This window comes from Coregonus lavaretus, assembly GCF_964263955.1.
Source record: "Coregonus lavaretus genome assembly, chromosome: 18".
NCBI lineage: Eukaryota > Metazoa > Chordata > Actinopteri > Salmoniformes > Salmonidae > Coregonus > Coregonus lavaretus.
Window position 1 is genome coordinate 4,867,146 of NC_140005.1, and position 22,353 is coordinate 4,889,498.

The 22,353-nt window shown below is 44.8% G+C and overlaps 1 protein-coding gene across 1 annotated transcript in view; it reads left to right on the forward strand.

Annotated features, from left to right (window-relative positions):
* The window catches only part of LOC311145957 (SH3 domain-containing YSC84-like protein 1), a 76,865-nt gene that overhangs the window by 22,010 nt on the left and 32,502 nt on the right, over positions 1 to 22,353 (forward strand). Inside the window, exons 2-9 of the mRNA XM_084182360.1 lie at positions 1,174 to 1,284; positions 1,631 to 1,744; positions 1,817 to 1,881; positions 6,598 to 6,710; positions 8,075 to 8,203; positions 8,398 to 8,542; positions 14,070 to 14,148; positions 19,286 to 19,339. Coding sequence (XP_084038486.1) covers positions 1,174 to 1,284; positions 1,631 to 1,744; positions 1,817 to 1,881; positions 6,598 to 6,710; positions 8,075 to 8,203; positions 8,398 to 8,542; positions 14,070 to 14,148; positions 19,286 to 19,339 — 810 coding nt within the window. The remainder of the gene's footprint in view (positions 1 to 1,173; positions 1,285 to 1,630; positions 1,745 to 1,816; positions 1,882 to 6,597; positions 6,711 to 8,074; positions 8,204 to 8,397; positions 8,543 to 14,069; positions 14,149 to 19,285; positions 19,340 to 22,353) is intronic.

Consider the following 22,353-nt stretch of genomic DNA (forward strand, 5'->3'; position numbering starts at 1 on the left):
AAAACGTTTGACCTGTGTCATTGCCAACAAAGGGTATATAACAAAGTATTGAGAAACTTTTGTTATTGACCAAATACTTATTTTCCTCCATAATTTGCAAATAAATTCATTAAAAATCCTACAATGTGATTTTCTGGATTTTTTTTTTTTCCTCATTTTGTCTGTCATAGTTGACGTGTACCTATGATGAAAATTACAGGCCTCTTTCATCTTTTTAAGTGGGAGAACTTGCACAATTGGTGGCTGACTAAATATTTTTTTCCCCCACTGTAGGTCACTGGTGCAGAACCAAAAAGGTGCCCTCTCTCCCCTCTGTTCTCATCCTCTCCCCTTCATGGATCTGAGACGACTCTGTACAGTTCAATATAGCTTCTACCATACTACTTTCACCTATCCAATCATAGCAGAGCTGTCAAGTAGGGCAGAAGGAAGGAGGGGGGGGGTTAACTTTTTTAATAATGGAATACAGCCCTCCCTAGGTTTAAAGAACACGCTAGAATTGTCAGAGTTGGAGAACCCATTCTGTTGTCTAAACTGTCTCCTGAGTTGTTACAAGCACAATGTGTCCTGATATAGCCTCCTGTCGGACGTGTCTCTATCGTGTTGGTTATTAAAGGTGACATCATCAGATGGGTATGCAGCTGCAGCCTGATGTGAAGGAAATGCACGTCGGTCCTGTTTTTGGTTGGTTGGTACTTCCACGTTTGTAATTCCATGGGAATACTGAAGAAATCTGGTTGGTTCAGTTGCTCTGGCTCCACCTCTGAAACTGCACCGACGCTGGCAACTGTTACAAAACAGCAGCTAAGGTGATCTGATCTGGCTAGCTGATTTTAGAGTAGTGTGTTAGGATCCCCATTAGCTGTCGCTCATGCAGTTCTGCAGCTACCTTTTCTGGAGGTCCATAGTTGTAGCACCGAGTTTCTAAACCCAGAGGCGCAACATCGCAAGGCTTCCCGGGAACGCTTTGCGATGCAGGCCGGGTTTGGGTTTTGCAAAGTCAATGAATAACCACATCCTGTCCAACATGAAGTCTGATGTGTGTGTTGACCGTATCTAATCCCATCCCGTCCATCTTTGGGTCTGATATGTGTGTTAACAGTGAATAACCCCATACTGTCCAACATAAGGTCTGATGTGTGTGTGTGTGTGTGTGTGTGTGTGTGTTAACAGTGAATAACCCCATCCCGTCCAACATGAAGTCGGAGGCAAAGAAAGCTGCCAAGATCCTCCGAGAGTTTACTGAGATCTCCAACCGCACAGGGCCCGACAAACTCATCCCAGGTTTGTGTGAATGTGTAGTGGGAGTATATGTTCCTTTTGTCCCTCTCTGTGTGCGTCTGTCTGTGTCTGTGCGTGTCTGTGCGTCTGTGTCCGCGTGTGTGTGTGTGTGTGTGTGCGTCTGCGTGCGTGCGTGTGTGTGTGTGTTCATCCTGCCCTTGCTAAGGTATCATCTCTGACTCATACCTATTCATTTCTTTCCATCTCTCTCATTCTCCGCATGTCTTTATGGTGATGTCATCAGGGTTCTGTCAGGTGACAGTCCTCCATACCAGAGTTGGCAGGAAATTGTCATAGCATGCTAGCAGGACCTGCTAATAATTTGTGTGTGTGTGTGTTCTCCCTCCAGCCAATATATTAGCAAAGTGTCAGGGCCTGGCCATCATCACAGTGATCAAGGCAGGCTTCATGATCACAGCTCGTGGCGGTAGCGGCATTGTCATCGCTAGACTGGCTGATGGACGTAAGTTCACTACCACACACTGTACATGGTCATCGCCAGGACATCATTTCACTACATCCTCTCTCTCACTAGGTTGGTCTGCTCCCTCTGCCATTGGTATAGCTGGTCTGGGCGGTGGCTTTGAGATTGGAGTTGAGGTAGGTTGATCACCGGACACACCAGGGATCCAGCCTAACATTTTCCCCTGGTGGCACCAGCCCACGATTTTGGTCGCATCATGGGCTGAAAGAAAATGTGCGCAGTGTCACACAATAGAACAAATTGGAGCAATCATCTTATAAAGTAATTCACAGTGCTCTATTAAGAGGTGTAATTACTAGACTACTGAGATGGTATTCAATAAAGAAGTTAATCCAGTGATTGTAAAAATGTTTGGGTTGACAATTAGCCTATTTTTGTTCATTTACTGTCAAAATAGGGCTCCAGAATGTTCTGTTTTTTTTGGGGGGTGTTCAATAGAGATGAATTTGCCTTCATCTTTATGTGCACTAATATTAGATATAGTCCTAAACACATATGAATTTATTTTGTCCAGGTGGGTGAGGCCTCCTCATTCCAGTAGACACCTTTTTATTATTATTACAGGAATCATGAGGATAATACACTTTACTGTTTGACAAATTCATGTTTTTTATTTGCCTCCCAAAAAAGGATGTTTTGATTTAGGTGACCAGGTAGAATGCAGATCGCAACACACAGCCAAGTCAAAGGGTCGCAAAATGCGACTAAATGGTCGCAGTCAGGAGCCCTACACACACACACACACACACGCCCTACACACACACACACACACACACACACGCCCTACACACACACACACACACACACACACACACACACACACACACACACGCCCTACACACACACACACACACACACACACACACACACACACACGCCCTACACACACACACACACACACACACACACACACGCCCTACACACACACACACACACACACACACACGCCCTACACACACACACACACACTCAAACTCCTCACGTAATATTGACTTTGCTTTTTATGTAAAAAAATTTCAGTGAAAGTCTTTCCAGTTATTTTCACAGCCCGTTCAGCTCTTTATGAGTGTTATTTCCTGGTGATGTCCTGACACCTGTGGATGCTTTTAAGGCCAGACTAGCCGATCGCTGAGCTGTTGAGTGAATCTTCTCTTCCGGAGTGTCCCTCTGTGTCCCTTAAACACTGGAAACGCATCCCATCCATCCACACACACACACGCTTCCTCTTCCTCTTTCACTCTCCTCGGGTCATATTAACACATGATGAGGTCATCTCCTGTTAAATAGAATCCCTCAAAGTAATAAAGACAGACTAGAGTTGCACTTTCCCAAAATTACCTGGTTTTCCAGCAATCCCAGTTGGAAGATTCCCAAATGTCCTGCTTATTCCCTTGTGAACTCAAGGCTGTAATCACTTCAAAAAAAAGTACTGAGTTAAGGGTCTGAATACTTATGTAAATAAGGTATTTCTGTTTTTTATTTTTAATACATTTGCAAAAATTTCTCTAAACCTTTTTTTTTGCTTTGTCATTATGGGATATTGTGTGTCGATTTGATGAGGAAAACAATGTATTTAATCCATTTTAGAATAAGGCTGTAACGTAACAAAATGTGGAAAAAGTCAAGGGGTCTGAATACTTTCCGAATGCTCTGTATAGGAAATGGAGCGATACACTGAGTGGACAAAAAATTAACAATCCCTGCTCTTTCCATTACATAACTTTTACCTGGTCAGTCTATGATCCCTTATCGATGTCGACGTTAAATCCACTTCAATCAATGTAGATTAACAGGAGGAGATATATTTATGCCTTGAGACAATTGAGACCTGAATTGTGTATGTGTGCCATTCAGAGGGTGAACGGGCAAGACAAAATATTTTAAGTGCCTTTTGAACGGGGTATGGTAGTAGGTGCCAGGCGCACCGGTTTGTGTCAAGAACTGCAACGCTGTTGGATTTTGAACACCTCTAACAGTTTCCTGTGTATAATGAATGGTCCACCACCCAATGGACAACCAGCCAACTTGACACAACTGTGGGAAGGATTGGAGTCAACATGGGCCAGCATCCCTATGGAATGCTTTCGACACCTCGTGGAGTCCATGCCCAGACAAATTGAGACTGTTCTGAGGGCAAAAGGGGGGGTGCAACTCAATATCAGGAAGGTGTTCCTAATGTTTTGTACACTCAGTGTATATGTGTAGGAAGTAGAGAGATGTAGAGGCCTGCTTGCCTTTCTGTGGTGTCCATTAGGTGACTCACTGTGTTCATGTTTCTATTTTGGTGGTTTGTATCTTGATCCTAATCTGGTTACTGCCAGGTAGCTGACGGCACAGTAGTCTCCCTGTGGTCACACACACACACACACACACACACACACACACACACACACACACACACACACACACACACACACACACACACACAGGTGAATCAAAGCAGTATTGTTCTCTCTCTCCTCGGCTGTCTGAAGGTTATTAATGGGAACAGAGGTGGTAACATGTCTTAAAGGAAAAGTTTTTTCTTTTCACAACCAAATCTCTATTTTTGATGTAAATGACATGCTATAGGAGGGGCCATACTCCTTTTTGTGATTTTCTCTTGTTGTTGAGAAACTTACCCCAAACAGCAAAATCACTTCCTCATCCTCATTGTGTAGTAATGGGGGCCCTGAACAAACATGAACAAAAGCACCCAAATACGTCCTTTTAGAGACCACAAAGCTCTCCATATAGTGATGCAGGTATTTTTTTTTTATAGATGTTGTACACATGAAATTGTGTCATTGTGAACTTTATCCGCAACGTTAGATTCCATTTTTGTTTGCGACTCAAGCGATACCTCACCATCCCATTGTACATGTAACTGTCAGAATAAAGGAAACACTTCAGGTGAATGAGGGATACAAAGTATATTGAAAGAAGGTGCTTTCACACAGGATGTTCCAGACTCTTGTAGAATCTATGCCACGGCGCATTGAAGCTGTTCTGGGGGGGCTCGTGGTGGCCCAATACCCTATTAAGACTCTTCTTTTTTTTTATGTTGGTGTTTCCTTTATTTTGCCAGTTACCTGTAGCAGCAGGAGGCTACGTGGTGAACGGAACAGCTGGATAGGGGGAAACGTTCCATGTCACACAAAAGGAATATAGCGTTGCGGATTAAAGTTAGGAATGACAGTTTCATGTGATCAACATCATCTATAGACCTGCATCACTATTACTGAGAGCTTTGTGGTCTCTAAAAGGGTGTTTTTAGAGTTTTTGTTCATGTTTTTTTCAGGGCCCCCATTACTACACAAGGAGGATGAGGAAGTGATTTTTGCTGTTTGGGGTAAGTTTCTCAAAAGCAAGTGAAATCACAAAGGTATGTGGACCCTTCTATAACATGCCATTTACATACATGTACAGTGCCTTCGGAAAGTATTCCGACCCCTTGACTTTTTCCACATTTGGTTACGTTACTGCTTTATTCTATAATGATTCAATAAAACATTTTCCTTGTCAATCAACACACAATACTACATAATGACAAAGCAAAAACAGGTTTGTTGAAATTTTTGCAAATGTATTACAAATAAAAACCTGAAATACCTTATTTCAATAAGTATTCAGACCCTTTGCTATGAGACTCTAAATTGAGCCCAGGTGCATCCTGTTTCCATTGATCATCCTTGCTGTTTCTACAACTTGATTGGAGTCCACCTGTGGTAAATTCAATTGATTGGACATGATTTGGAAAGGCACACATAAAAGGTCTATAAAAGGTCCCACAGTTGACAGTGCATGTCAGAGCAAAAACCAAGCCATGGGGTCGAAGGTATTGTCCGTAGAGCTCCGAGACAGGATTGTGTCGAGGCACAGATCTGGGGAAGGGTACAAAGAAAATTCGGCATCATTGAAGGTCCCCAAGAACAGAGTGGCCTCCATCATTCTTAAATGGAAGACGTTTGGAACCACCAAGACTCTTCCTAGAGCAGGCCGCCCGGCCAAACTGCGCAATCATGGGAGAAGGGCCTTGGTCAGGGAGGTGACCAAGAACCCGATGGTCACTCTGACAGAGCTCCAGAGGTCCTCTGTGGAGATGGGAGAACCTTCCAGAAGAACAACCATCTCTGCAGCAATCCACCAATCAGGCCTTTATGGTAGAGTGGCCAGACGGAAGCCACTCCTCAGTAAAAGGCACATGACAGCCCGCTTGGAGTTTGCCAAAAGGCACCTAAAGAATCTCAGACCATGAGAAACAAGATTCTCTGGTCTGATGAAACCAAGATTGAACTCTTTGGCCTGAATGCCAAGCGTCACGTCTGGTAGAAACATGGCACCATCCCTACGGTGAAGCATGGTGGTGGCAGCATCATGCTGTGGGGATGTTTGTCAGCGGCAGGGACTGGGAGACTAGTCAGGATCAAGGGAAAAATGAACAGAGCAAAGTACAGAGAGATCCTTGATGAAAACCTGGTCCAGAGCGCTCAGGACCTCAGATTGGGGAAAAGGATCACCTTCCAACAGGACAACGACCCTAAGCACATAGCCAAGACAACACTGGAGTGGCTACGGGACAAGTCTCTGAATGTCCTTGAGTGACTGAGCCAGAGCCCGGACTTTAACCCGATCTAACATCTCTAGAGAGACCTGAAAATCGCTGTGCAGCAACGCTCCCCATCCATCCTTTCTTTCTTTCTATCTTTGCCTAAACACTACAATAGTTATAGAATAGATAGTTGATCTCTGTGTGATGCTGTTCCAACCCAGCACTAACAAACACGATTCAACTAATCAGTTGTGTGTGTGTGTGTGTGTATGTGTCTGTGTCTGTGTCTGTGTGTGTATAGGTTTCAGACCTGGTGGTGATTCTGATGCAGCGCAGGGCAGTGGATTCTTTCTCTAAAGGAGGGAACCTCACTCTGGGCGGCAACTGTACTGTGGCAGTAGGACCGATGGGAAGGTGAGTGCTCTCACACACACACACACACACTCATCATAATCTTGGTCCATGGTTGGCCAAAACCAGTCAGTGTCCGACCATGGCTCAACCTTTTTTGATGTGTTCCAGCCCCGAGGCTGTGGGTTAGGGGTACCCAAGGTTGAGGCTGTGGGTTAGGGGTACCCAAGGTTGAGGCTGTGGGTTAGGGGTACCCAAGGTTGAGGCTGTGGGTTAGGGGTACCCAAGGTTGAGGCTGTGGGTTAGGGGTACCCAAGGTTGAGGCTGTGGGTTAGGGGTACCCAAGGTTGAGGCTGTGGGTTAGGGGTACCCAAGGTTGAGGCTGTGGGTTAGGGGTACCCAAGGTTGAGGCTGTGGGTTAGGGGTACCCAAGGTTGAGGCTGTGGGTTAGGGGTACCCAAGGTTGAGGCTGTGGGTTAGGGGTACCCAAGGTTGAGGCTGTGGGTTAAGAGTACTAGCAGTGTTGAAGTCACACCAGTTCTACACCTAGTTTTCACACTTATTTTAAACTGGACGCTTTGATGTGGACACTTGAATGTCTGAGCTGGGGTTTTGGAGGGGAAATGGTTTTGTGATGTGTCATCATGGATGACGTGTGTGTGTGTGTGTGTGTGTGTGTGTGTGTGTCATTGGTGTCAAAGTGATTTTATAGGGTGGAGGCAGGTGTGTGTGTGTGTGTGTTGCGTGCGTGACGGTTGTGTGTGTGTGTGTGTTGCGTGCGTGATAGTTGTGTGTGTGTGTGTTGCGTGCGTGATAGTTGTGTGTGTGTGCGTGTTGCGTGCGTGATAGTTGTGTGCGTGCGTGTTGGAGGGGTTGCTCGTGTTGGCGCAGGTTAATTATGGTTTATGAGTGGAGGTGGAATGATGCCTGGAGCAGGCTCCCTCAGTCTTTATTTAGAATGACATGCCAGGTTGGGTAATTAAAATAAGTAAAATACAATTAGCATCAAACAAGGCCAGGTGGAGATGAGGGAGGGAGGGGTGTGCATGCGTCTGTGGGTGTCTGTTAAATACAGCAACAATAAAACAATAAAGAGGTTAATGTCTGAGATGGGAGTGTCTTTTTTTTTTTTGTTCAGGTGACATTTACAACATGGGACCTCCCTACACACACACACACACACACACACACACACACACACACACACACACACACACACACACACACGGACAGAGACGTGGCCAGTATATTTGATGGTTTCTGATGTCAGTGGAGGTCTAGTGGTCTCCTTCAGTACTCATCGCTAAGAAGTGGGATTCTGAGCAGTATCATACTCCAAACACTAACTTCTATCTTCCTCTATCTCTCTGTGTGTGTGTGTGTCCGTGTGTGTGTGTGTGTGTCCATGTGTGTGTGTGTGTGTGTAGGAACGTGGAGGCTGACGTAGCGTTGCGTAGTACGGCAGCAGTCTTTACCTACTGTAAGTCCAGAGGGCTGTTCGCTGGAGTCTCTCTGGAGGGATCCTGCCTCATAGAACGCAAAGACACCAACCGCAAGTACGTTACACACCGTGTGTGTGTGGTAATAATGTGTGTTGTATTAATGTGTGTGTGTGTGTGTTGTATTAATGTGTGTGTGTGTGTTGTATTAATGTGTGTGTGTGTGTGTGTGTATTAATGTGTGTGTGGTAATAATGTGTGTGTGTGTGTTGTATTAGTGTGTGTGTTGTATTAATGTGTGTGTGTGTTAGGTTCTACTCCCAGGACATCCGTGCGTCGGCCATATTGAACGGAGATGTAGAGCCTCCCCCAGAAGCTGATGACCTATACTGTGTCCTAGAGACCTACACAGATAAATACACTACTGAGTGGACAGCCAAGCACCTAGCACAGAAGGTACTATATACACTACTGAGTGGACAGCCAAGCACCTAGCACAGAAGGTACTATATACACTACTGAGTGGACAGCCAAGCACCTAGCACAGAAGGTACTATATACACTACTGAGTGGACAGCCAAGCACCTAGCACAGAAGGTACTATATACACTACTGAGTGGACAGCCAAGCACCTAGCACAGAAGGTACTATATACACTACTGAGTGGACAGCCAAGCACCTAGCACAGAAGGTACTATATTATTATTATTATTAACTCGTTCCCCACATGGCATGTACCAGAAATACACTGCTCAAATAAATAAAGGGAACACTTAAACAACACAATGTAACTCCAAGTCAATCACACTTCTGTGAAATCAAACTGTCCACTTAGGAAGCAACACTGATTGACAATACATTTCACATGCTGTTGTGCAAATGGAATAGACAACAGGTGGAAATTATAGGTAATTAGCCAGACACCCCCAATAAAGGACTGGTTTTGCAGGTGGTGACCACAGACCACTTCTCAGTTCCTATGCTTCCTGGCTGGTGTTTTGGTCACTTTTGAATGCTGGCGGTGCTTTCACTCTAGTGGTAGCATGAGACGGAGTCTACAACCCACACAAGTGGCTCAGGTAGTGCAGCTCATCCAGGATGGCACATCAATGCGAGCTGTGACAAGAAGGTTTGCTGTGTCTGTCAGCGTAGTGTCCAGAGCATGGAGGCGCTACCAGGAGACAGGCCAGTACATCAGGAGACGTGGAGGAGGTCGTAGGAGGGCAACAACCCAGCAGCAGGACTGCTACCTCCGCCTTTGTGCAAGGAGGAGCAGGAGGAGCACTGCCAGAGCCCTGCAAAATGACCTCCAGCAGGCCACAAATGTGCATGTGTCTGCTCAAACGGTCAGAAACAGACTCCATGAGGGTGGTATGAGGGCCTGACGTCCACAGGTGGGGGTTGTGCTTACAGCCCAACACCGTGCCAGAGAACACAAAGATTGGCAAATCCGCCACTGGCGCCCTGTGCTCTTCACAGATGAAAGCAGGTTCACACTGAGCACATGACAGACGTGACAGAGTCTGGAGACGCCGTGGAGAACGTTCTGCTGCCTGCAACATCCTCCAGCATGACCGGTTTGGCGGGGGGTCAGTTATGGTGTGGGGTGGCTTTTCTTTGGGGGGCCGCACAGCCCTCCATGTGCTCGCCAGAGGTAGCCTGACTGCCATTAGGTGCCGAGATGAGATCCACAGACCCCTTGTGAGACCATATGCTGGTGCGGTTGGCCCTGGGTTCCTCCTAATGCAAGACAATGCTAGACCTCATGTGGCTGGAGTGTGTCAGCAGTTCCTGCAAGAGGAAGGCATTGATTCTATGGACTGGCCCGCCCGTTCCCCAGACCTGAATCCAATTGAGCACATCTTGGACATCATGTCTCGCTCCATCCACCAACGCCACGTTGCACCACAGACCGTCCAGGAGTTGGCGGATGCTTTAGTCCAGGTCTGGGAGGAGATCCCTCAGGAGACCATCCGCCACCTCAACAGGAGCATGCCCAGGCATTGTAGGGAGGTCATACAGGCACGTGGAGGCCACACACACTACTGAGCCTCATTTTGACTTGTTTTAAGGACATTACATCAAAGTTGGATCAGCCTGTAGTGTGGTTTTCCACTTTAATTTTGAGGGTGACTACAAATCCAGACCTCCATGGGTTGATAAATTTGATTTCCATTGATAATTTTTGTGTGATTTTTGTTGTCAGCACATTCAACTATGTAAAGAAAAAAGTATTTAATAAGATTATTTCATTCATTCAGATCTAGGATGTGTTATTTTAGTGTTTTTGAGCAGTGTAGTTTTGTTCAGTGGCTTGCGAAAGTATTCACCCCCCTTGGCATTTTTCCTATTTTGTTGCCTTACAACCTGGAATTAAAATTGTATCATTTGATTTACACAACACACCTACCACTTTGAAGATGCAAAATATTTTTTATTGTGAAACAAACAAGAAATAAGACACAAAAACAGAGAACTTGAGCGTGCATAACTATTCACCCCCCCCCCAAAGTCAATACTTCGTAGAGCCACCTTTTGCAGCAATTACAGCTGCAAGTCTCTTGGGGTATGTCTCTATGAGCTTGGCACATCTAGCCACTGGGATTCTTGCCCATTCTTCAAGGCAAAACTGCTCCTTCAAATTGGATGGGTTCTGCTGGTGTACAGCAATCTTTAAGTCGTACCACAGATTCTCAATTGGATTGAGGTCTGGGCTTTGACTAGGCCATTCCAAGACATTTAAATGTTTCCCCTTAAACCACTCGAGTGTTGCTTTAGCAGTATGCTTATGGTCATTGTCCTGCTGGAAGGTGAACCTCCGTCCCAGTCTCAAATCTCTGGAAGACTGAAACAGGTTTCCCTCAAGAATTTCCCTGTATTTAGCGCAATCCATCATTCCTTCAATTCTGACCAGTTTCCCAGTCCCTACCGATGAAAAACATCCCCACAGCATGATGCTGCCACCACCATGCTTCACTGTGGGGATGGTGTTCTCGGGGTGATGAGAGGTGTTGAGTTTGCGCCAGACGTAGCGTTTTCCTTGATGGCCAAAAAGCTCAATTTTAGTCTCATCTGACCAGAGTACATTCTTCCATATGTTTGGGGAGTCTCCCACATGCCTTTTGGTGAACACCAAACGTGTTTGCTTATTTATTTCTTTAAGCAATGGCTTTTTTCTGGCCACTCTTCCGTAAAGCCCAGCTCTGTGGAGTGTTTGGCAGGTTTGTTGAGGTGCCATATTCGTTCCAATTTTAAAATAATGGATTTAATGGTGCTCCGTGGGATGTTCAAAGTTTCAGATATTTTTATTTATAACCCAACCCTGATCTGTACTTCTCCACAACTTTGTCCCTGACCTGTTTTGGAGTGCTCCTTGGTCTTCATGGTGCCCCTTGCTTAGTGGTGTTGCAGACTCTGGGGCCTTTCAGAACAGGTGTGTGTATATATACTGAGATCATGTGACACTTAGATTGCACACAGGTGGACTTTGTTTAACTAATTATGTGACTTCTGAAGGTAATTGGTTGCACCAGATCTTATTTAGGGGCTTCATAGCAAAGGGGGTGAATACATATGCATGCACCACTTTTCTGTTATTTATTTCTTAGAATTTTTTGAAAAAATTTATTTTTTTCATTTCACTTCACCAGTTTGGACTATTTTGTGTATGTCCATTACATGAAATCCAAATAAAAATCCATTTAAATTACAGGTTGTAATGCAACAAAATAGGAAAAATGCCAAGGGGGATGAATACTTTTGCAAGGCACTGTATATTATAACACGCTATTGAATGGACAGCCAAGCACCTAGCACAGACGGTACTGTATTATTATAATACACTACATGACCAAAAGTATGTGGACACCTGCTTAATATGGAGTTGGTCCCCCTTTGCTGCTATAACAGCCTCCACAATTCTGGGAAGACTTTCCACTAGATGTTGGAACATTGCTACGGGGACTTGCTTCAACCACAAGTGTTAGTGAGGTCGGGCATTGATGTTGGGCGATTAGGCCTGGCTCGCAGTCGGCGTTCCAATTCATCCCAAAGGTGGTTGAGGTCAGGGCTCTGCTATGGCCAGTCAAGTTCTTCCACACCGATCTCTACAAATCATTTCTGTATGGACCTCGCTTTGAGCACGGGGGCATTGTCATGCTGAAAACGGAAAGGGCCTTCCCCAAACTGTTGCCACAAAGTTGGAAGCACAGAATAATCTAGAATGTCATTGTATGCTGTAGCGTTAATATTTCCCTTCACTGGAACTAAGGGGCCTAGCCCGAACCGTGAAAAACAGCCCCAGACCATTATTCCTCCTCCACCAAACTTTACAGTTGGCACTATGCATTGGGGCAGGTAGCGTTCACCTGGCGTCTGCCAAACCCAGATTCGTCTGTCGGACTGCCAGATGGTGAAGTGTGATTCATCACTCCAGAGAACGCATTTCCACTGCTCCAGAGTCCAATGACGGCGAGCTTTACACCATTCTTGCCAATGCTTGGCATTGCGCATGGTGGTCTTAGGCTTGTGTGCAGCTGCTCGGCCATGGAAACCATTTCATGAAACTCCCGACGAACAGATCTTGTGCTGACGTTGCTTCCAGAGGCAGTTTTGAACTCGATAGTGAGTGTTGCAACTGACGACAGACGATTTTTACGCGCTTCAGCACTCGGAGGTCCTGTTCTGTGAGCTTGTGTGGCCTACCACTTCGCGGCTGAGCCGTTGTTGTTCCTAGACGTTTCCACTTCACAATAGCAGCACTTACAGTTGAGCGGGGCAGATCAAGCAGGGCAGAAATTTGACAAACTGACGGTGCCACGTTGAAAGTCACTGAGCTCTTCAGTACGGGCCATTCTACTGCCAATGTTTGTCTATGGAGATTGCATGGCTGTGTGCTCGATGTTATACACCTGTCAGCAACGAGTGTGGCTGAAATAGCCAAATCCACTAATTTTGAAGGGGTGTCCACATACTTTTGTGTGTGTGTGTGTGTATATATAGTGTTTAATATATGGTACTGAGTACCACTGTTTTATTACTGTATACTGCATTTACATCACATTTTACATTTGAGCTACTTACTTATTTCAGTTGCATTCATCTTGACATAGCTAGGTGGCAACCACATCTCCCAGTCAGTCAGTAAACATTTCCTCACTAAAGCAGCCATCATCAGTAAGAAAAAGGCTAGAAAGGGTATTACAACGGTACTTTATATCGATGATTATAAACTGGGTGGTTGGAGCCCTGAATGCTGATTTGGCTGACAGCAGTGGTATATCAGACCGTGTACCATGGGTATGACACAACATTTCATTTTTACTGCTCTAACTACGTTGGTAACCAGTTTATAATAGCAGTAAGGCACCTCGGGGGGTTTGTGGTATATGGCCAATATACCACGGCTAAGGGCTGTGTACAGGCACTCGGCGTTGCGTTGTGCATAAGAACAGCCCTTAGCCGTGGTATATTGGCCATATACCACACCCTCTCAGGCCTTATTGCTTAAATGTACTGATGGATACGCTACTGGATGGACTTTCAGGAGAACTAAGGTACACTGCATTATTGTATATTACAGAATACTGCTGTTTTTATACAGCAGACCATCAAACCCATATGTCCCAAATGTAATAATATCCCTCCCTGTCTAATCTCTACCCCTGATGTATATCTACTCTTTACCCCAGGACACTGTCTACCCCTTAATGTGTACCAAGCTCTAACCCACAACAGCATGTTGGTCTGAGTACCTCTAGTCTTAATGTGTACCAAGCTAGTTGTTGGTGTGGTTAGTGGGGGGGTGTGGTTGGTGGGGTGTGTGGTTGGTGGGTGGGTGGTTAGTTGGGGGTGTGGTTGGTGGGGGGGTTGATGGTTGGTGGGGTGTGTGGTTGGTGGGGTGTGTGGTTAGTCTCATGTTTTTTTCCTCTTCTGTGGTCTTCTCTCTTCTTCCATCCCTCTGTTTCTGGGTGTTGTCGTTCAGGCCGTTCAGTCCAGTGGTCCCCCAGCTAGACCCCGAGCTCCAGCCGCACAGAGACCTGCTAGCACATACAGGACAGAGGGTAACACACACACACACACACACACATACAGGACAGAGGGTAACACACACACACACACACACACACACACACACACACATACAGGACATAGGGTAACACACACACACACACACATATACAGTGAGGGGAAAAAAAGTATTTGATCCCCTGCTGATTTTGTACGTTTGCCCACTGACAAAGAAATTATCAGTCTATAATTTTAATGGTAGGTTTATTTGAACAGTGAGAGACAGAATAACAACAACAAAAAATCCATAAAAACACATGTCAAAGATGTTATAAATTGATTTGCATTTTAATGAGGGAAATAAGTATTTGACCCCCTCTCAATCAAAAAGATTTCTGGCTCCCAGGTGTCTTTTATACAGGTAACGAGCTGAGATTAGGAGCACACTCTTAAAGGGAGTGCTCCTAATCTGTTTGTTACCTGTATAAAAGACACCTGTCCACAGAAGCAATCAATCAATCAGATTCCAAACTCTCCACCATGGCCAAGACCAAAGAGCTCTCCAAAGATGTCAGGGACAAGATTGTAAACCTACACAAGGCTGGAATGGGCTACAAGACCATCGCCAAGCAGCTTGGTGAGAAGGTGACAACAGTTGGTGCGATTATTCGCAAATGGAAGAAACACAAAAGACCTGTCAATCTCCCTCGGCCTGGGGCTCCATGCAAGATCTCACCTCGTGGAGTTGCAATGATCATGAGAACGGTGAGGAATCAGCCCAGAACTACACAGGAGGATCTTGTCAATGATCTCAAGGCAGCTGGGACCATAGTCACCAAGAAAACGATTGGTAACACACTACACCGTGAAGGACTGAAATCTTGCAGCGCCCGCAAGGTCCCCCTGCTCAAGAAAGAACATATACAGGCCCGTCTGAAGTTTGCCAATGAACATCTGAATGATTCGGAGAAGAACTGGGTGAAAGTGTTGTGGTCAGATGAGACCAAAATCGAGCTCTTTGGCATCAACTCAACTCGCCGTGTTTGGAGGAGGAGGAATGCTGCCTATGACCCCAAGAACACCATCCCCACCGTCAAACATGGAGGTGGAAACATGCGTTGGTGGTGATTTTCTTCTAAGGGGACAGGACAACTTCACCACATCAAAGGGACGATGGACGGCGCCATGTACCGTCAAATCTTGGGTGAGAACCTCCTTCCCTCAGCCAGGGCATTGAAAATGGGTCGTGGATGGGTATTCCAGCATTACAATGACCCAAAACACACGGCCAAGGCAACAAAGGAGTGGCTCAAGAAGAAGTACATTAAGGTCCTGGAGTGGCCTAGCCAATCTCCAGACCTTAATCCCATAGAAAATATGTGGAGGGAGCTGAAGGTTCGAGTTGCCAAACGTCAGTCTCAAAACCTTAATGACTTGGAGAAGATCTGCAAAAAGGAGTGGGACAAAATCCCTCCTGAGATGTGTGTAAACCTGGTGGCCAATTTAAGAAACGTCTGACCTCTGTGATTGCCAACAAGGGTTTTGCCACCAAGTACTAAGTCATGTTTTGCAGAGGGGTCACTAAAATGCAAATCAATTTTTAACATTTTTGAAATGCGTTTTTCTGGATTTTGTTGTTGTTATTCTGTCTCTCACTGTTCAAATAAACCTACCATTAAAATTATAGACTGATCATGCCTTTGTCAGTGGGCAAATGTACAAAATCAGCAGGGGATCAAATACTTTTTTCCCTCACTGTATGTGTGTGTGTGTGTGTGTGTGTGTATATATGTGTGTGTATGTATGTATGTATGTATATATATATATATATATATACAGTGGGGAAAAAAAGTATTTAGTCAGCCACCAATTGTGCAAGTTCTCCCACTTAAAAAGATGAGAGAGGCCTGTAATTGTCATCATAGGTACACGTCAACTATGACAGCCAAATTTAGAAAACAAAATCCAGAAAATCACATTGTAGGATTTTTTATGAATTTATTTGCAAATTATGGTGGAAAATAAGTATTTGGTCACCTACAAACAAGCAAGATTTCTGGCTCTCACAGACCTGTAACTTCTTCTTTAAGAGGCTCCTCTGTCCTCCACTCGTTACCTGTATTAATGGCACCTGTTTGAACTTGTTATCAGTATAAAAGACACCTGTCCACAACCTCAAACAGTCACACTCCAAACTCCACTATGGCCAAGACCAAAGAGCTGTCAAAGGACACCAGAAACACAATTGTAGACCTGCAACAGGCTGGGAAGACTGAATCTGCAATAGGTAAGCAGCTTGGTTTGAAGAAATCAACTGTGGGAGCAATTATTAGGAAATGGAAGACATACAAGACCACTGATAATCTCCCTCGATCTCAGGCTCCACGCAAGATCTCACCCTGTGGGGTCAAAATGATCACAAGAACGGTGAGCAAAAATCCCAGAACCACACGGGGGGACCTAGAGAATGACCTGCAGAGAGCTGGGACCAAAGTAACAAAGCCTACCATCAGTAACACACTACGCCGCCAGGGACTCAAATCCTGCTGTGCCAGACGTGTCCCCCTGCTTAAGCCAGTACATGTCCAGGCCTGTCTGAAGTGTGCTAGAGTGCATTTGGATGATCCAGAAGAGGATTGGGAGAATGTCATATGGTCAGATGAAACCAAAATATAACTTTTTGGTAAAAACTCAACTCGTCGTGTTTGGAGGACAAAGAATGCTGAGTTGCATCCAAAGAACACCATACTTACTGTGAAGCATGGGGGTGGAAACATCATGCTTTGGGGCTGTTTTTCTGCAAAGGGACCAGGACGACTGATCCATGTAAAGGAAAGAATGAATGGGGCCATGTATCGTGAATTTTTAAGTGAAAACCTCCTTCCATCAGCAAGGGCATTGAAGATGAAACGTGGCTGGGTCTTTCAGCATGACAAACACACCGCCCGGGCAACGAAGGAGTGGCTTCGTAAGAAGCATTTCAAGGTCCTGGAGTGGCCTAGCCAGTCTCCAGATCTCAACCCCATAGAAAATCTTTGGAGGGAGTTGAAAGTCCGTGTTGCCCAGCGACAGCCCCAAAACATCACTGCTCTAGAGGAGATCTGCATGGAGGAATGGGCCAAAATTGGGCCAGCAACAGTGTGTGAAAACCTTGTGAAGACTTACAGAAAACGTTTGACCTGTGTCATTGCCAACAAAGGGTATATAACAAAGTATTGAGAAACTTTTGTTATTGACCAAATACTTATTTTCCACCATAATTTGCAAATAAATTCATAAAAAATCCTACAATGTGATTTTCTGGATTTTTTTTTCTCATTTTGTCTGTCATAGTTGACGTGTACCTATGATGAAAATTACAGGCCTCTCTCATCTTTTTAAGTTGGAGAACTTGCACAATTGGTGGCTGACTAAATACTTTTTTTCCCCACTGTATATATACACACACACACACACAGTGGGGAGAACAAGTATTTGATACACTGCTGATTTTGCAGGTTTTCCTACTTACAAAGCATGTAGAGGTCTGTAATTTTTATCATAGGTACACTTCAACTGTGAGAGACGGAATCTAAAACAAAAATCCAGAAAATCACATTGTATGATTTTTAAGGAAATAATTTGCATTTTATTGCATGACATAAGTATTTGATCACCTACCAACCAGTAAGAATTCCGTCTCTCACAGACCTGTTAGTTTTTCTTTAAGAAGCCCTCCTGTTCTCCACTCATTACCTGTATTAACTGCACCTGTTTGAACTCGATACCTGTCCACACACTCAATCAAACAGACTCCAACCTCTCCACAATGGCCAAGAGAGAGCTGTGTAATGACATCAGGGATAAAATTGTAGACCTGCACAAGGCTGGGATGGGCTACTGGACAATAGGCAAGCAGCTTGGTGAGAAGGCAACAACTGTTGGCGCAATTATTAGAAAATGGAAGAAGTTCAAGATGATGGTCAATCACCCTCGGTCTGGGGCTCCATGCAAGATCTCACCTCGTGGGGCATCAATAATCATGACGAAGGTGAGGGATCAGCCCAGAACTACACGGCAGGACCTGGTCAATGACCTGAAGAGAGCTGGGACCACAGTCTCAAAGAAAACCATTAGTAACACAATACGCCGTCATGGATTAAAATCCTGCAGCGCACGCAAGGTCCCCCTGCTCAAGCCAGCGCATGTCCAGGCCCGTCTGAAGTTTGCTAATGACCATCTGGATGATCCAGAGGAGGAATGGGAGAAGGTCATGTGGTCTGATGAGACAAAAATATAGCTTTTTGGTCTAAACTCCACTCGCCGTGTTTGGAGGAAGAAGAAGGATGAGTACAACCCCAAGAACACCATCCCAACCGTGAAGCATGGTGGTGGAAACATCATTCTTTGGGGATGCTTTTCTGCAAAGGGGACAGGACGACTGCACCGTATTGAGGGGAGGATGGATGGGGCCATGTATCGCGAGATCTTGGCCAACAACCTCCTTCCCTCAGTAAGAGCATTGAAGATGGGTCGTGGCTGGGTCTTCCAGCAAGACAACGACCCGAAATACACAGCCAGGGAAACTAAGGAGTGGCTCCGTAAGAAGCATCTCAAGGTCCTGGAGTGGTCTAGCCAGTCTCCAGACCTGAACCCAATAGAAAATCTTTGGAGGGAGCTGAAAGTCTGTATTGCCCAGCGATAGCTCCGAAACCTGAAAGATCTGGAGAAGGTCTGTATGGAGGAGTGGGCCAAAATCCCTGCTGCAGTGTGTGCAAACCTGGTTAAGACCTACAGGAAACGTATGATCTCTGTAATTGCAAACAAAGGTTTCTGTACCAAATATTAAGTTCTGCTTTTCTGATGTATCAAATACTTATGTCATGCAATAAAATGCAAATTAATTACTTAAAAATCATACAATGTGATTTTCTGGATTTTTGTTTTAGATTCTGTCTCTCACAGTTGAAGTGTACCTATGATACCAATTATAGACCTCTACATGCTTTGTAAGTAGGAAAACCAGCAAAATCGGCAGTGTATCAAATACTTGTTCTCCCCACTGTATATATCACACAAACAGTAGTTGTGCTGTTTTCTACCAGTAACATGCGTGCTGTGTAGCTAGTGTTTGTGTGGGTTGGCTACAATACTTTATTGTTCAGAAGGAAATTCCTCTGTCTTTGACTGATGTCTCTGTGTGTGTTTTAGCAGTGAAGCCCTCCCTTTATCCAAGCATCTCTGCCTTCAAATCTGACAGCACAGGTGAGTGACCCCTTCCCCAAACCCTTCATCACCAACTTCACCACCCTCTGTCTATTGGAACACAAGTCAGTGCTCCTCTTCTCTTCTTACTTGCTGAAATCAGGGTTAAACCAGGACTCTCCAAACCTGTTCCTGGAGAGCTATTTACCGTCCTGTAGGTTTTCACTCCAACCCTGTTCCTGGAGAGCTATTTACCGTCCTGTAGGTTTTCACTCCAACCCTGATCCTGGAGAGCTATTTACCGTCCTGTAGGTTTTCACTCCAACCCTGTTCCTGGAGAGCTATTTACCGTCCTGTAGGTTTTCACTCCAACCCTGATCCTGGAGAGCTATTTACCGTCCTGGAGGTTTTCACTCCAACCCTGATCTTGGAGAGCTATTTACCGTCCTGTAGGTTATCACTCCAACCCTGATCTAGCGCAAAAACAAATCCACCATGCGAATGTAAGACTAACGTGGTTCTGTGCAGATTGAATCAGGTTACTTAGGATGGAGAAATCTGTGGTTGTAGTGGTGTACAGTTGAAGTTGGAAGTTTACATACACCTTAGCCAAATACATTTAAACTCAGTTTTTCACAATTCCTGTCATTTAATCCTAGTAAAAATTCCCTGTCTTAGGTCAGTTAGGATCACCACTTTATTTTAAGAATGTGAAATGTCAGAATAATAGTAGAGAGAATGCTTTATTTCAGCTTTTATTTCTTTCATCACATTCCCAGTGGGTCAGACGTTTACGTACACTCAATTAGTATTTGGTAGCATTGCCTTTAGATTGTTTAACTTGGGTCAAACGTGTCGGGTAGCCTTCCACAAGCTTCCCATAATAAGTTGGGTGAATTTTGGCCCATTCCTCCTGACAGAGCTGGTGTAACTGAGTCAGGTTTGTAGCCCTCCTTGCTCGCACACCCTTTTTCAGTTCTGCCCACACATTTTCTATAGGATTGAGGTCAGGGCTTTGTGATGGCACTCTCCAATACCTTGACTTTGATGTCCTTAAGCCATTTTGCCACAACTTTGGAAGTATGCTTTGGGTCATTGTCCATTTGGAAGACCCATTTGCGACCAAGCTTTAACATCCTGACTGAGGTCTTGAGATGTTGCTTCAATATATCCACATTATTTTCCTTCCTCATGATGCCATCTATTTTGTAAAGTGCACCAGTCCCTCCTGCAGCAAAGCACCCCCACAGCATAATGCTGCCACCCCCGTGCTTCACGGTTGGTTCTTCAGCTTGCAAGTTCCCCCTTTTTCCTCCAAACATAACGATGGTCATTATGGCCAAACAGTTCTGCTTTTGTTTCATCAGACCAGATGACATTTCTCCAAAAAGTACGATCTTTGTCCCCATGTGCAGTTGCAAACCGTAGTCTGGCTTTTTTATGGCGGTTTTGGAGCAGTGGCTTCTTCCTTGCTGAGCGGCCTTTCAGGTTATGTCGATATAGGACTCGTTTTACTGTGGATATAGGTACTTTTGTACCTGTTTCCTCCAGCATCTTCACAAGGTCCTTTGCTGTTGTTCTGGGATTGATTTGCACTTTTCGCACCAAAGTACGTTCATCTCTAAAAGACAGAATGCGTCTCCTTCCTGAGCGGTATGATGGCTGCGTGGTCCCATGGTGTTTTTTACTTGCGTACTATTGTTTGTACAGATGAACGTGGTACCTTCAGGCATTTGGAAATTTCTCCCAAGGATGAACCAGACTTTTGGAGGTCTACAATTGTTTTTCTGAGGTCTTGGCTGATTTCTTTTGATTTTCTCATGATGTCAAGCAAAGAGGCACTGAGTTTGTAGGTAGGCTTTAAAATACATCCACAGGTACACCTCCAATTGACTCAAATGATGTCAATTAGCCTATCAGAAACTTCTAAAGCCATGACATCATCATCTGGAATTTTCCAAGCTGTTTAAAGGCACAGTCAACTTAGTGTATGTAAACTTCTGACCCACTGGAATTGTGATACAGTGAATTATAAGTGAAATAATCTGTCTGTAAACAATTGTTGGAGAAATTACGTGTCATGCACAAAGTAGATGTCCTAACCGACTTGCCAAAACTATAGTTTTTTTTAACAAGAAATCTGTGGAGTGGTTGAAAAACGACTTTTAATGACTTCAACCTAAGTGTATGTAAACTTCTGACTTCAACTGTATGTATATGTATGTAATATATGGGGGATTGGAAATGATGCAGACAATTACATTGATATATATAAATTACAATACAATACTTTTCTTATACGGTTTTCAAAACATCATGCCAGGGTAAGCCTGTATACAGTTGTGAAAAAAAGTGACCTACAGTGGGGGGAAAAAAGAGCTGTCAAAGGAGCTGTCAAAGGACACCAGAAACAAAATTGTAGACCTGCACCAGGCTGGGAAGACTGAATCTGCAATAGGTAAGCAACTTGGTTTGAAGAAATCAACTGTGGGAGCAATTATTAGGAAATGGAAGACCACTGATAATCTCCCTCGATCTCAGGCTCCACGCAAGATCTCACCCTGTGGGGTCAAAATGATCACAAGAACGGTGAGCAAAAATCCCAGAACCACACGGGGGGACCTAGTGAATGACCTGCAGAGAGCTGGGTCCAAAGTAACAAAGCCTACCATCAGTAACACACTACGCCACCAGGGACTCAAATCCTGCAGTGCCAGACGTGTCCCCCTGCTTAAGCCAGTACATGTCCAGGCCCGTCTGAAGTTTGCTAGAGTGCATTTGGATGATCCAGAAGAGGATTGGGAGAATGTCATATGGTCAGATGAAACCAAAATAGAACCTTTTGGTAAAAACTCAACTCGTCGTGTTTGGAGGACAAAGAATGCTGAGTTGCATCCAAAGAACACCATACCTACTGTGAAGCATGGGGGTGGAAACATCATGCTTTGGGGCTGTTTTTCTGCAAAGGGACCAGGACGACTGATCCGTGTAAAGGAAAGAATGAATGGGGCCATGTATCGTGAGATTTTGAGTGAAAACCTCCTTCCATCAGCAAGGGCATTGAAGATGAAACG